The sequence below is a fragment of the Callionymus lyra genome, chromosome 4 (assembly GCF_982586985.1).
Source record: "Callionymus lyra chromosome 4, fCalLyr1.hap1.1, whole genome shotgun sequence".
In the NCBI taxonomy this organism is placed as follows: Eukaryota; Metazoa; Chordata; class Actinopteri; order Syngnathiformes; family Callionymidae; genus Callionymus; species Callionymus lyra.
Genome location: NC_141821.1, coordinates 8,493,629 through 8,508,951, shown reverse-complemented (window position 1 = coordinate 8,508,951; position 15,323 = coordinate 8,493,629). Strand labels below are relative to the sequence as shown.

Sequence of the window (15,323 nt, the reverse complement as noted above, 5' to 3'; positions counted from 1 at the left end):
TTATAAACAACATTTTAGTGTTTTCAACACAGAGTTTTGTAATTCCAATATTTAAAAAATAAACCTTTTAAATTAGATATTTGAAAATTCAAATCCTTACAAATGTAACATAATAATGGTATATCTTAAGACGTTTCTATTTGTTCAGGCTTTTCCTTGATTTTCTGATACCCCTGTGTTGTTCTCAGTATTATCTTGATCTTTAAAGTATATACTTTTTTGAGTATTGTTTTGATTGTTTAAGCGCTTTGTGACCCTGGTCTCGAAAAGCGCTATATAAATAAATATTACTTACTTACTTACTTACTTACTATATTAGTGTCAACAGTCATCAATCAAAGTCATGACAACACGTCTCAGAATCATCAATAAAACTCGGGCAGTTGAAAGAAAACAAGCTCAGATCCACGAAGCACACGTTTGTTACGGACTTTGAGGAAAAGCACACAGAAGCAGAGTCGGTGTCGAGGTTAGGAGCGTCCAGAGAGAGAAGCAACAGTTAGTGGATCGTTACACGCACCAGAGTCTGCTGCTGGAACACTGGAGTCATTAGCAACTAGACCCAGCCCTTGAAAATACACAACATCCATCACCAAATGCAAATAAAGACGCAGAGATCTAGGAAAAAAAAAACGAGAAAGAGGCACGAGGAGAAGCTCACCTGCGTTTGGGTCGGCCAGCATCACCAGCACCTGTTGACCTCCTCTTACCACGAAGCTGACGTTGCGGTCGTTGAAGGCCTGGATGACGGCGGGAATGCGCTGAGGACGACAAAAATATTCACGTTGAATTTGAAGAAATCGTGAGACGCGAGAGTCGCTGACCTTGTCCACGAAGACGCTCCTCTTGGTCGGCTGGTCGTCCAGAGGGAGGATGAAGAGGTCGGCGGACGTGGGGAGTCCTGCCCTCACCACCGTGACCACAGAGTCCTGAGGCACGCCGGTGATCTGAGGGTTAGACACGACATTAACACCTCATGTGCTCCGTCTGGCTCGACAAAAGCATTTTGCGTCGCACAAATACTTCTCATTTTCATGTTGCTAATGCTTTTTGAATACAAAGACCGTTTCAACAATCAATCAAAAAGGAAAAAAAACACATGAATTACAAATATTTCAGCTACAATTTTACCTAAATGTGTATTTTTAACATAAAATAAAGTCATTTTAGATTCCAATCGTTCTAAATTAAAAAAGAAAATTCTACAACATGCGTCGTAGAATAAACAAATAAGTTAATAGCATCTTACTTATGTGTTTTTAAAATTTGACTTTTTAATGTTAATTTAGGGCCTATTTTTATATTAATTAATGCCGTTTAAGACTTTATAAGGATCACCCTGTGATGTTTAAGCTAAGATAAATAATTAATTAATGTATTATTATTGTGATTTATTTTCTGTAAATACATGTTTAATAGCATAAATAAAAGACAGTTTTCTGATTTAATTTGATCGATTGTTTAATAAAAACCCTAAAAGATATGGTCAGAAGAAGCTTTTATATATTAAGCCATGATTAAACAAACTTTTATTGATTTTTTTCTGAAAATGTACAGTCACATTAGTTTTTATAAATGATTCTAAATAAAGGAAAATGAAGTTGTGATGCAAGGTTTGGACTTCAATGTGTCGAGTAAAGGTCCACATGTTCAGAACTGCAGAAGACTTTAATAACTGTTTTTTTTTTGGACTGTGGGAGGAAACTGGAGTGTCGAGAGAAAACCTAAGCAAGAACATACAAACAGGGAAAGCATGCATGTTGGGTCCAATAGTGGAATTGAGGTAGAAATCAAACCCATGCCTCTTTTGATGTCTTATTAAAGATAAAAACAAAAGTTTACCTTTGTCAGTATTTTGCTGATCACATGACCGACGTCCTCCCTCCACTCAGGGATGTTGGGGTTCAGGCGGTCCACGTTCCTGCTGAAGCTCAGAGGGATGATCTGGAAGTTGTCTGAAAGAGAAGTGACATTGAAAAGTCACAACCTACTAAAACTGAAATCCTGCGGATGAATGTGAGAATCAAAGGCGAGACTCACCGTAGACCTGCACAGTACGGGTGTCCTGCACCATGGACCTGCCGTTGGAGGCCTGGACTGTGACGGAAACTTCTCCGGTCTCAGTGAAACGGGTCAGCAGGCTGTTCTGAAGCGTCAGCGTCGGCTTTGAATATAAAGTAAGCACACGGTTTGGAGTTATTTATTTATTTCAATTTTTATTTCGTAAAGGGCTTACAGACACAATTAAAAAAAAGAAACAAAAAGCAAACATGAGAAATAGAAAATACATTAACATTTGAGAGAATAATTATAATTATAAGTTTAATTAACTTTATATACTTATTTAATTTTGTCCATGTTTGTTTTGTTTTAATCCTCAGGATTTATTTGTTGAATCTCTAAAATACATTCTTAATTAGAAATCATTCATTATGTTTTAATTAAACTTGAATCTGAGGAACTGTTGTTATTTATCAAGAAAAGAATATTGACAAACTTCCAAAATATTAAAAATCGTTTCATTTGATTTCATGACATTAATTAATTATTCCCTGAATGGAATAATTGAAAAAAAACTAAGCAAAATATAAAAGTTTAAAATACATTAAGGAAGAAATATTTTCAATGCAACAGGGAGCAATTAGCTGAACAAAGTTACTGAAGATCTATAAAAAAAAAATATATATATTTATTGGATTTTATAAACTTGGTTAATTTTAATGTAAAATATAATGGGAGGGGATCCTGAAGGTTACTTAAAATCCACCCAATATTTCTGTCAAATTGTTTACTAACAGAATAAAAAGAAATGACTTCTTATGATCATAGATTGACGCAGAAATATAAACATTTTCAAAGAGAGAATTTTTCTTATTTAATCTGGAGCAATTTGAGCTGCAACTCTAGTCAAGGCCACTGGGTGTCCCCATTGACCGAGCTTAGGATCGTCTCTCAAAGTCAAACTGTTTTTAACTGTTTATTAAAAAATAAATAAACAGATATATATACATTTTATATCAAGTCATTTACCTGCAGACTGTCTCCGACCCACCAGTAGAACACGGTGCTGTTGGCCTCAGCAGGAAGAACTACAGCTGTTAGATTGACCTCCTGGTGCCTCCTGGCGATTGGAATCACTTCCAGGTGAACTTCCTGCAGCGGTGCTGCAAGAATGTTTACAGAAGATTTTTTTGAAAAGCTGGTTGACCATGAAGTGCAGACAGAAACTGACCTTATGTTGCTCTAGACAAGTAAGTAAATCAACAACAAAATACATCATTGAAAGTGAGTTTATGTTAAAGGTCTTTTTGTAGAGTCAACAGTTTCTTCTGGATCGTTCCAGGCTCTGTTTGGAAAAATGGCTCCAGAATCTCATTCTGGACCCAAATCATTTTGAAATGTATCTTTTGTCCCCTAATATCTCTTCACCCACATTAACATTACATTTGTTTTTACATTTTTTAATTATATTTAATTTTAAATGTCAGGTATTACTATTTTTCAATATTTTATATTCATGCATTATAATACTAATAATACTTTTTTAATTACTTTTATTTTATTCGTTTCACTTATTGTGTTTCCTGTTGTCCAGTTGAGTTTTTATTCTGAAAGAACCTCAGCAGGTTTGACATGTTTACTCTCCAAAAAAACATTCTTCCCCCCTGACTTGTTTGTTGTTGTTTTGTGTGTCACAATCTCGTCTTCCAATGAAAAACTCAAGTAGAGTGGAACCGAGTCTGACCTGTGACCTGGATGTACATCGTGGCCTTGTCGTGGCCTGACATGTTCTCCGCCTGCACGGTGACTCTGTACACGCCAGGACGTTCGTAACGGTGCTGGATGGGTTCGTCGGTCACAGTCAGGTTCTGGTAAATGGCCCGAACGCCGTCGCCCAGGTCCACCACGTACTTGGTCTTGCTGGTGTCTCCCTGCTCGGAACCACAGAGCACGACAAGTCACTCCTCCTGAACCAAGAGTAGGATGGTTTCAACACGTGGACGTTCTCACCTCCTCCTGGTGGACGATGAATGTGATGTCATCACCCGGCGCCACGGCCAGCATCTGCCCTTTGATGCCCACTTGTAGTCCTCTGGGGGGCAGCTGAGGACAGCTGCTCTTCTTGGCTCGGTCCTGCTTGTTCATCCCTCCTTCGCACACATTCGATACCAGCTTCCGATAGCTGAGAGAAGAGGTCGTCTGTCAGTGCTTGGTTTGTTCAGAAAAATGATGAAGCTACAATAATTCTAACAAAAAGTTCATTCATTCATTCATTTTCTACCGCTTTATCCCTTGTCGGGGTCGCGGGAAGACTGGAGCCTATCCCAGTATCATAGGGCGAGAGGCAGGGGAGACCCTGGACAGGACGTTTATAACACGTTTAAAATAAAAAGATGAATTAAAATGAACAGAAAATACAATGACTTGATTTTTATAGTGTTAGATGAGAAAAGAAGTGCTGAAGTATATCCGAGCAAACAGAATATTCAACGGTGGAGTTAAAATGTTAAAACTGAATTTATTATTACTATTATTTTTCTAAACACTTGAATTCAATATTTTCATAGCTAGAAAAGTTTTTGAACAAAGGTTTATTTTTTTTAACAGAGTTTGATTTTTTTTTTCTCCAATAAATCCAAAAATGAATTCTCTAAATGCAATTTAATTCATAGCCTTTTTAATTAAATATAAAATGTTGGTATAAATCATTGAGTTTGAGTTTATTATTCAATCTAATCAAAGATAAATGTTGTTGTAGCCTTATTGATATGCCATTTTATGGTAATGTCTGGTTTTTATATTTTAGTTATATAATTTAATTATTTTATTCTGTAATTAGCCACATAGAAATTGTGTGTTGTGTTTACTATACTGGAAAATAAAGGTTTCTGACTGGCATTTTATTCAGTAATAACATGCTATAAAGGTATAATAGTTCTAACATTAATTAGAATGTCAAATTAGATCTGTAAAAAAACATTTAAATAATTTGGAAAATATTTTATATTTTATTTCAATGAATAAAAACAACACCTCCTCATACGTGATGTATTTAATATTCTGATGGTTCTGATCCACTCCCATAGAGCAGGCCGATGAAACAACAGTGTTGTTGAGGAAGCGCGAACACAGATGCGGATAATTGTTGCTAATTGGCGCTCGTGCTAATGACAGACAAACGAGAGTAAAGATGGGAACTCAGCTGTGAAAGAGAAAAGGCTTTAAAAAAAAGAGACTCTTAGATCAGCCGACTCTAGAGAGTCTTGGATCACGATCTAATGATATGAGCTCATTTAAAAAAAAAGGGGGAAAAGAAGATCAGAGAAAGTTCAACAACTAAACACTAGTGATGGGTCGATGTGAAGCATTCTCCTAAAAATACTATAATATTTCATGAATTTCATTTCATCACTTATGCATATGACAAATGTCAATCAATTGTCAACTTGTCAATCAAATAAACGGATTTGATCTTAGATGGAGCATAAAATGGACGACCATCTCTTGCAACGTCGCATCATTTTCTTTTGGTACTTGGGGTGATAAGGGCTGGTGAAGCTTCATGAAACAGTGTCATATTTTCGTTTCCAGTAAGTGGCGCCCACAGTTGATTTGAGGTTTCAGTATAAAATCTGTTCAACCGATACATTATAGAGCAAACAGTGACATCTCCACTAGAATATAAGGTGCTTCATGAAGCTTCATGAAACAGTATCATTCTTTAAAAGGTCAGTAGGTGGCGCCCTAAGTTTAAAACCAATGTGAGATTTGAATAGAATATCTGTTCAAAGCAATATAGTTTGTTTTCATGTCTTAACAAGAAGGAGCTGTTTCACCTGCAGTTGATACAGAACTCTGCAACGAGAATTCTGAGCTGCTCTAGTAGAAGAACTCACATTTCTCAGATCCTTAAATCTCTTCACTGGCTGCCAGTTTCTTTCATGATCAACTTAAAATTCTGGTTCTTACTTTCAGATCTATTCATGGTCAGACCTTGCATCAGAGATCCAGACTTACACCCCAGCTCGGGCTCTGAGGTCTGTGGATCAGAATCTACTGATGGTTCCTGAACACGCTTCAGGCCCAGAGGAGAGAAATCCTTCCAGACTGTTGCTCCTAAGCTTTGGAACCATCTCTGCTTTTAATGATCTACTGACTCCTTCAAGAAACATCTTAAGACACTTTTATTTGAGCTTTTCCTTGATTCTCTGAGACTCCTGTGTTTGTGTCTGTGTTGTCTTGATATTTTAAGCAAATATTTGGTCAGGTATTGTTTTAATTGTTTAAGTGCTTTCTGGAAAAGCGCTCTACAAATATTACTTGCTTACTTACTTACTTACTTACATTATAAAGCAAAGATTGACATCTAGTGGACTCCTAAAATAAGGCTTCACGAAGCTTCATCAATCCATCACTACTAAGTTTGTGACTTGAACCTGACTTTATTTACCTATACTGTGTTGAAAAACAAACATAATATGGCGTAGTAAATAAAATAAAAGGAACAAAAACACGTTGAGCTGCAGGAAAAGGAAAATACTGGATTCTTGTATAATATTACTACTGAATAAAAGCCTCTCCCTGGTCGTCTTCTCTGGTTCTTCTGTAGCGCCAAAGATGAAGTGTTAAGAGACAAAGAGGCTTTGATTTATACTCTTTAAAAATAATTCAAACAGGAGGTGAAGACTTTAAAGCTTGAGGGGCTGTTCGCCTCAAAAAACTATGAAATATTGAGTCGATGTGAGTCATTCGTTTGCCAGGAAGAATCTGGTGACAACGAAGTGGTAGCTCAGTGGATCCACCTGAGGCGAGCTCGAGGAGAGCTCTCTGGCCAACAGGAATATCTCAGCTTCAAAGTGTGCCGGCTTTGTGTTTTTACATGAACATGAGAGGAAAGTGCCTTAAGGAAGCACAAGCGTGCACAAAGACAGTAAGTGAAAGAAAAAGCTTGTGGATTGTGCTTCCTAAAGATGAGCAGTTAGTTTCAACTATTTTAATGAAAAAACGATTTTTGGTTGTTTGAAGTTGAGCACTGACCCAGTACTGGACTCGTAGGTTTGGCCCAGATGACAGTCATCCGGTGGCGATTGTGGATCGTGCCAGAAATCCGGGACGCAGAGGTCCGCATCAGTCTGCGAGCGCTCGAAGCCGTAGTCACTGGACACATAAAGACATTCTCTAATTTGATTCGCTGGCGGCAGGTCTCGGCAATAAAACAGTGAGTCATCTGCATAACAAAACATTCTGAGGTTCTGAACCATAAACAGGCAAAGCAGGCGTATTACACTGAAACACACAAGGGGCCAAGATCTCTTAGTGGTTGATAATTCGGCAAAAACAAAAGGTTTATTTTTATTATTGGCGGCTCAATCCTTCTTAATCATCAGAGTTTGTCCTCATTTTATCAAACACCAATTGAAATGCATTTTCCTCTACATTTGTTTCTTATTGGACACTGATCTCTGCTCCTCATCTTAACCATATTAACACAAACATCAACCAATGACACTGGATTTCGCCCTTGAGTTTGGCTCTTAAGACACTGTAGATGCGTATCTGTTTCCTTAAATCCTGGCAGTAGATCTAAATAAAAGTCACATTAACTAAAACCACATAACATTTGATGCATTATCCGACAAACACTCAAATGTTTTTCCTTCTCCTGACTGTTCGAACGTGTTTTGACGATTTATTTTGACACCATCGGCTTGTTTAACTGAACAGGATGTTCTCTCACCAGTTGAAGTCTTTCTCGCCGCACTGACAGGGTTTGGTGCTGAGAGCCGACGTGTAGTTCTTTCCTTTGATACAAAACGATACGTCTTTCCTCTTTCTGAAGCTGCGCTGCTGCCCCATGATGCAGGCTTCTCCCTGAAAAAATCAGAAATGGAAATTGATAAACGACAAATCCACTAAGAAACAAATATAAATCCAAAAGCGCTGGAGTGTTACCTGGAGGTTGGTGAGCTGCCAGGAGTCGTAGTCGGACTCTGTACACTGACGGGGGAAGGACTGTCTGAAGTCAACTTTGACCAACTCCCAATCCGACCTGTAGCTGATGTGGCCAAAAACACTGAAAACAAAAATATTCACACAGCATTAGTTATTATTATCAACTAGTATTTAGGCAACAACGTTGACATTAAACAGAGCAGTTTTAATACACATCGATTGGTGTTTACAACAACACATCTTTTATTTTGTATAAATATGCAACTATACAACATGAGTTATACATTTCACAAAATATCCATATATTCCAAAAATATATCCATTAATGTTAATCTGGTAAACTCTTCTATACAGTAGGGTGGGATGAATGGATATTTAATGTAATTTCTGGGATGTAAAAAAGCTATTTATTTTTAATAGTCGAAAAATATGCATGTTTAATTACATCCCCAGTGATTACAAATTATTAGATAATAAAATAAAAAAATATATATAAATACAAAGTTTCATCATTTTAGTAAAAAGATAAGCCATGTATTGTTATGTATTTAAAAAAAGACATACTTGTTGTTCTAAAACTATCTGGAATTTTAGCAACACTCTAGATTAGCGAACATTATTTAGTACTAATTAATGTGTGTAAAACCAACATCAAAAGTAACAATAATAATATAATAATAGTAAAACAATAATAACAGTAGTATGATAATGAAAGAATAATAATGAACTACTACACTATGGCAATATACAGAAGTAGTGCAAAAGCACACACAAATACAATTGTCATAATAAAACAGTGGTAAATGTGAAGACCGTTCATAACATAAGACTTATTATTGTGAAGTATTTATTAACTTCCTGTTCCCTTATTGTTAATTAATGATTTAATTTAATGATATTTCATAGCAAAAACAGACAGTTTTATTCATGTTTAAAATGTTTTTGGACTGTAAAAAAAAAGGCATAAAACATATAAAAAATATAACCAGAAAACATTTGATTTATCATTGAAATGCACAATATTTAAGATCCAACTCTGGATCATTCAAGGCTGAGTGCTGGTCACCCTCGGCTCTGTCACACGTCCTTGCGGGCGAAGTCACCGACCAAAGACTTCATTACTGGGCTGTGCCGTTGGAAAATCGAAAGTGTGTGGCGAGAAAATAGAGCCTGCCTAATCTGTCAGACATGAAGGGGCCTCCTCACCCCTACTTGTCCCAAGACGCTATCTTTGCAGCCAGATGGACGACGTCCCCCCGCGTGAGTGTCGGACGAAATACAAGGTAGTTGTGATCGCGCGCTGTGTGTCTACGTGACACTGAGTGTGTTTTTTAAACCCAAGTCTTTGCCCTTCTCGGCAGATTACAGGTAGAAAACGTTATCTGCTCTTATCTCAGGCTGGTATCACTGCAGCTAACTGACTGATGGAGAGTTTGTCACCAAGAGAGTGGATGGACTACGAACAAATGTCAATTATTAAATAAAGAAAAGCTTTAAAAGACAAAAGATTATTCTTGAAATAATTTTAATTTAATTTTTTACATGTGATAATTTGAGTTTGTGATATAGGGCCATTGAACATGCTGTTTTTTAAATGATTAAATATTTCAACGGTTTTAAGGTGAAGCACCTATGCATCCGGAAAAATTGAATGACTGCGGCTGCGGTGAGATGTCATCAATAACGTTCCATCGTTTAATTTTTTTGGGGCATTTCACTCACGTCATCACCAGAGTCTCGTCTCCCGGCTCGCTCAGAAGTCCATCGACGAAGACGGAGGTGCTGGTGAAATTGTGCACGGTCCAAGTTCGTCCTTCATCCACACTAAACCTGTCAAGAGAGGACCATGAATCAATAATGCACAATATCGAGACTCTGGCTTGACTTTGACTTCAATCTGTCGACTTTTTATGAGGTGAATTCGCCTTATTAGGGTTTCACTTACAGCGAGGAAAAGAAAGAAGGGAAGAACTTTGCAGTGCTTTATTTTTTTAAGCACTCTGTTTCAAGCTAGACCAACACAATACCCTATATAATACAATACCTGTCTCTCTTTTACAAGGATTTTTTATATGTTCTATTGTATTGACCTTTACTAAAAAAAAAAGTACTGACTTAATGAATAAAGTATTATTAGCCTGCTGAACACGCCAGGATCAATTTTTTGTCCCGTTCGAAGAGATAAAATGAGTAAAAAAATAAGTAAGAAAAACTCTATAGATGACTATCTATATACGAATCTATGATGTCAGAACGGGTGCAAAAGTCCCACATACCGGTAACATGAGATGTGTACTCGTACTATTAAGTTGCATTGACGTAACTACATAATCTACTTGTTATCCAGAAGGCATGCATGCGTAATTGAAGACTTGTAAAAAACAAACCAAAAAACAAAGCATTGACTATACTTTCTAAGTGTACGAGTACAAGTTTCTGTGTGTCCCCACTGTTAGGTATTTTTGTTACGGCTGCGTCATTAACTACTTAAATATTTTGGCCCCTTGTGTGTTTCAGTGTAATACGCCTGCTTTGCCTCTTGACAGTTAAAACCTCAACATTTTTCGTTATGCTCACTCTTTTATTGGCGAAACCTGCTGCTAGGTCAATATTTCTGTCATTTCTAATTGAAATAACCTCAAATGTGAACAGAACGTATAAAAACATGTCAAGATTTTATATTTAATATAAAATCTTATATATCTTTTATAGGGATTCTGCAGCGAGAATTCTAACCCGCTCTAGTAGAAGAACTCACATTTCTCAGATCCTTAAAACTCTTCACTGGCTTCCAGTTTCTTTCAGGATCAACTTTAAAATTCTGGTTCTTACTTTCAGATCTATTCATGGTCAGGCTCCTCCTTACATCAGTGATCTGATCCAGCCTTACACCCCAGCTCGGGCTCTGAGGTCTGTGGATCAGAATCTACTTATGGTTCCACGCACACGACTCAGGACCAGAAGAGAGAAATCTTTTCAGGCTGTTGCTCCTAAGCTTTGGAACGATCTTCCTCTCTCTTTGCGCTTGATGGATCTACTGACTCCTTTAAGAAACATCTTAAGACGTTTCTATTTGTTCAGGCTTTTCCTTGATTTTCTGGAACTCCTGTGTTGTTCTCAGTATTATCTTGATCTTTAAAGTGTATATACTTTTTTGAGTATTGTTTTGTTTGTTTAAGCGCTTTGTGACCCTGGTCTAGAAAAGCACTATATAAATAAATATTACTTACTTACTTACTATTTTATTTTTTATATTCGTTTATTTGTACTGGTAAGCTTTGGAATATACTTGCAAACAATGAACCAACCTAAGCAGCCTAAATGCAAAATTTGTAAAACACTTCACCAACTGGTAAACAAACTTGGACTATAGATAGAATGGTTACATTATAAGTTTTACTTTTGTTGTCACAGCAACCAGAGATTATAGCGACAGACAAAGAGGTGATGACCCAAACTTTCTGTCTATTTTTATTCATGTTTATGTATCAGCTAAGTGGGTCTCAAACTTTTAAGCCGTTGGCAGTCCCAGTTGTGGACCAACAAGATGTAGGTTTTATCAAATTAGTAATATGAGTCGTTTTCTGAGTTAAGGGTTAAATTGTAATAATGTGTAAAATGTGTTGTTTTCTTCAACAAACAAGTTCCGTCTCTTATCTGAAATCACGAAAAGCCTCAACATTAACCGAAAATGACTCTGCCTTTTAACCAAACATTTGACGGGCCACTTAAAATGTCTTAAAAGAAACTATAAAGTAGTGAGACAGCTTATTTAAATGAAGCTTATCAGTTGAGTTTTCCTCATCTATTTAAGGAACTTCATCAAAAAGAAATCTGGTGCCACTTTGATGTTTCCACTGCGGCTCAACTTGGTGACCCTCTTGGCCCGTGAAGAATCAGCGGGACTTCATCCCTCAAAGTGTCCTCAGTCACATAATCAATTCGATCTCATTATCTGCCACTAATGTCCGAGGAGATACTAGAAATTGAGTCGACGTAATGACCTTGTAATCAAACAGATTAGCAAGATCATAAATCTCCTTCCAGGCCTCACACACACACACACACACACACACACACACACACAAACACACACACACACACACACACGCGCACACACACACACACACGCACACGCACACACACACAGCCTCCGACGGTGGTCCTGATGCAAACACAAATCTGAGATTTGAAAAAGTATTTGGAAACCTGAGAACTGCTAATGCCTCGCTCCATTTTTAATCCTCCGCAGATGTCGTAGTAAGTTGATATGAATACTAAAATGACTTCAGTAAGAGGATCAAATTGATTGGGGATAACTGGAGTTTTTTTTTTACATCGTGAGGATTAAATTGAGGCAAACTTTGCAAATGACGTTGCGTTGATACACACAGTTACAACAGAAAATAGTGCACTAAAGAAGACATGACATTATTGTTGGAAATGTAAACCTTTAATGTGGCTGCTCAAAGATTAATGTCCATGGGCAGCTAATTTGTTAAGCAATATTCAGGTCAACACTCCAAATATTAGCTGGTGAATGCTGAATACATTTAAAGAAAATGTATTTTTTTAGTTTTAATAGTTTGTTTTTGGTCTCTTTTTAGGTTATACAGTGTATCTGTTATTATGTATTGATCGTCTTCTATTTGCCCACTGTGAACTTATATCTCACTATATCGCGGTTCATCTTCCTCAAGCTTTGCTGTTTCATGGATTTTTATTTTGCACACAGTATATGATGCCCTTCTTCACACTGCTCTGTTGACTGAAGACCATTTTTTCACTTTAATACTGTATTAGAAGTTCTGCATCAAAAGTGATCGACGGCGCCGCTCTGTTGGCTGGGCGGCAAAGCATTATAGGAGCTGTTCAGGTCACCTTTACTGAGAGGGTTGTTGAGAGGGATGGCTCCACATATGCAGCCATTATTTAAAACATAAGTGGTCACCACTTGGCGGATGGTGGTTGAATCCAGCAAGTTTTCTGAACATAATTAATATTTCCATATTTTTATACACATTTATACATTTATTTATTACCCCATAGCCATATAAATGATTGTATTTATACACATTTAATTGTATTTCCATCTATACGTTTGTATGTTTTTCCTGTCAATGTCTCTTTTTCCAATGACTTTTAAAATGCCTCAATATGGTACTCCTGGTATTCTATAAAGGAGAACATACAGACTTCACACACAAAGGCAGCAAGCTAGAAAGTAAGTAAGTAAGTTAGTAATATTTATTTATATAGCGCTTTTCTAGACCAGGGTCACAAAGCGCTTAAACAAGATAATACTGAGAACAACACAGGAGTTCCAGAAAATCAAGGAAAAGCCTGAACAAATAGAAACGTCTTAAGATGTTTCTTAAAGGAGTCAGTAGATCCATCAAGCGCAAAGAGAGAGGAAGATCGTTCCAAAGCTTAGGAGCAACAGCCTGAAAAGATTTCTCTCCTCTGGTCCTGAACCGTGTTCAGGAACCATCAGTAGATTCTGATCCACAGACCTCAGAGCCCGAGCTGGGGTGTAAGGCTGGATCAGATCAGTGATGTAAGGAGGAGTCTGACAATGAATAGATCTGAAAGTAAGAACCAGAATTTTAAAAGAATTTTAAAGTTGATCCTTCTTGACAGTAATTATGATACGTCATTAACTTTTTGACGTCTACCGAAAACAGCATATTAGAGTATTAGTCCAAAAATATAGCCTCAAATTCAAAGAAAAGGGCAAACAAAGATTTTTGTAACATCAACAGGAAGTTTCAGCAAAGGGCATCAGTGTTTAAAAAAAAAGAAAAAGTTTCATAATAATAAAATACAGTTTTTCAGGATCTAATTGAGGTTTGCAAGACGTATCAAAACACTTGATTTACTAGAACCAGGTTTCTAGTAGATGGTCGAATAAGCAAACATCTGTGAGGGAAGCTAAGATGACATAAGTCATTCCCTCCCACAGACCTGTGCGATGTAACAGAGCGGCTGTTAACTTTTACAAGGATGGCCGGAGAAGCATCTGCTTCAAGCTGCAGAGCAACGAGCGATGATATAAATCAGCATTTATTCAGTCCTGGTGCAGACAAAAGCAAAGACTCCTGCACGTCTCGGTACACACAGTGAAAGTCTTTTTTTTAAATGTAATTAAGTGACTAAAAATACACTTTGAGATGTTCCCTGAGCTGGTTAAAAAGAGTGGAAAAGTAAGGGACAGATAGAGATCAACTGAAAGGTCATTTGATTACCATCTGAGATAAGTGTTTTTTAGTGAGTCTTATCTCCACGCTCTTATTACTTTAGCCTTATTAGCAAAGTCGAAAAGATACCATCATTCTGTGCTGGAAAATGTCTGGATGAGGAGTGATTGGACCAAAAGAAACATCGTACATATACACATTTAATAATGAGGAAAAAAACAACAGTATTCATATTTGTTTTTGCAGCAATAAATATGTGAGTATATCAGCGGCATCAGAACATCGAATGGTTGAATTTAACATGTCCATGTTGAAACTACAAGTTCTCCTATATTTAAGCATTAATTTTTTTTAAATAATGAATTAAATATTTTGACAAATACAGTTTAATGTTCTTATTCCAATAATTAAATTGAATATTTTATTAATTTTGTTGGTTTGTCACCGGGCAATACCAGAAGAGTACTGAGCTACTTGACAGCTTTCAGCCAATCACGTGACGCAAAGAGGATCATGTGACGACACAGAGGCACTGGCGCTTCAACTCGTCATAGCAGGATTTCAGAGCAACGATAATATTTCAGCCATTTTGGAACTAAAGCTTGTTATTACGGTTGGTGTGAATAAATAAGTTTAAACGAGTGTCTCAAGAGTCTTGTTAAATGGCAATATTATAACAAACATTTTTACATTGCAATCGCAAAACAACTTTACATTTAATTTTAAAAGGCTTTTGGTAAATTATTGTTTCATTATTGAAATAAGAATATCAAACTCTATGTGTAAAATAAATGCATTCATTTTTAAAACATGCCAACTGTTTAAATTGATTATTAATAAATTGAAGATTATTTAAAAAAAACAACTGAATTCAATCTTTTCAGTTTACAAATCATTTAATCCAATTAAGTAATTTAACCTAAATACACATTTAAATAAAAAAAGAAGATCAAAGTTTAAACATTTGAAATTTTTAATTCAACCATCCAATATTCTAACATAACTGATATACTTCCATACAAAGAATTATTTAGTGAATAAAAGCGCTTGTATAAAAATGCAAATGTAGCTAAAATGCTAAATAAGAAAAATAATCTGGTGTTTGATGCATATTAGCTCAGATTGAAAGTAAAATATGAACCAAACATAGCAAATATATTTGACGCAGAAACA

General features: G+C 36.5%; 1 protein-coding gene across 5 annotated transcripts in view; it reads right to left on the bottom strand.

Moving 5' to 3' along the window:
* Positions 1-15,323, bottom strand: part of sorcs2 (sortilin-related VPS10 domain containing receptor 2) — a 301,095-nt gene that overhangs the window by 9,600 nt on the left and 276,172 nt on the right. For 3 of the 5 annotated variants that reach the window (XM_087788646.1, XM_087788644.1, XM_087788647.1), the window contains exons 14-24: positions 9,676-9,783; positions 7,954-8,074; positions 7,739-7,872; positions 7,039-7,158; positions 4,012-4,183; positions 3,746-3,935; positions 3,031-3,164; positions 2,041-2,164; positions 1,843-1,955; positions 825-947; positions 662-761 (exon numbers count right to left, since the gene is read on the bottom strand). In XM_087788646.1, the coding sequence (XP_087644772.1) occupies positions 662-761; positions 825-947; positions 1,843-1,955; positions 2,041-2,164; positions 3,031-3,164; positions 3,746-3,935; positions 4,012-4,183; positions 7,039-7,158; positions 7,739-7,872; positions 7,954-8,074; positions 9,676-9,783 (1,439 nt within the window). The remainder of the gene's footprint in view (positions 1-661; positions 762-824; positions 948-1,842; positions 1,956-2,040; positions 2,165-3,030; positions 3,165-3,745; positions 3,936-4,011; positions 4,184-7,038; positions 7,159-7,738; positions 7,873-7,953; positions 8,075-9,675; positions 9,784-15,323) is intronic. The other 2 variants (XM_087788645.1, XM_087788649.1) reach the window with 1 other exon arrangement.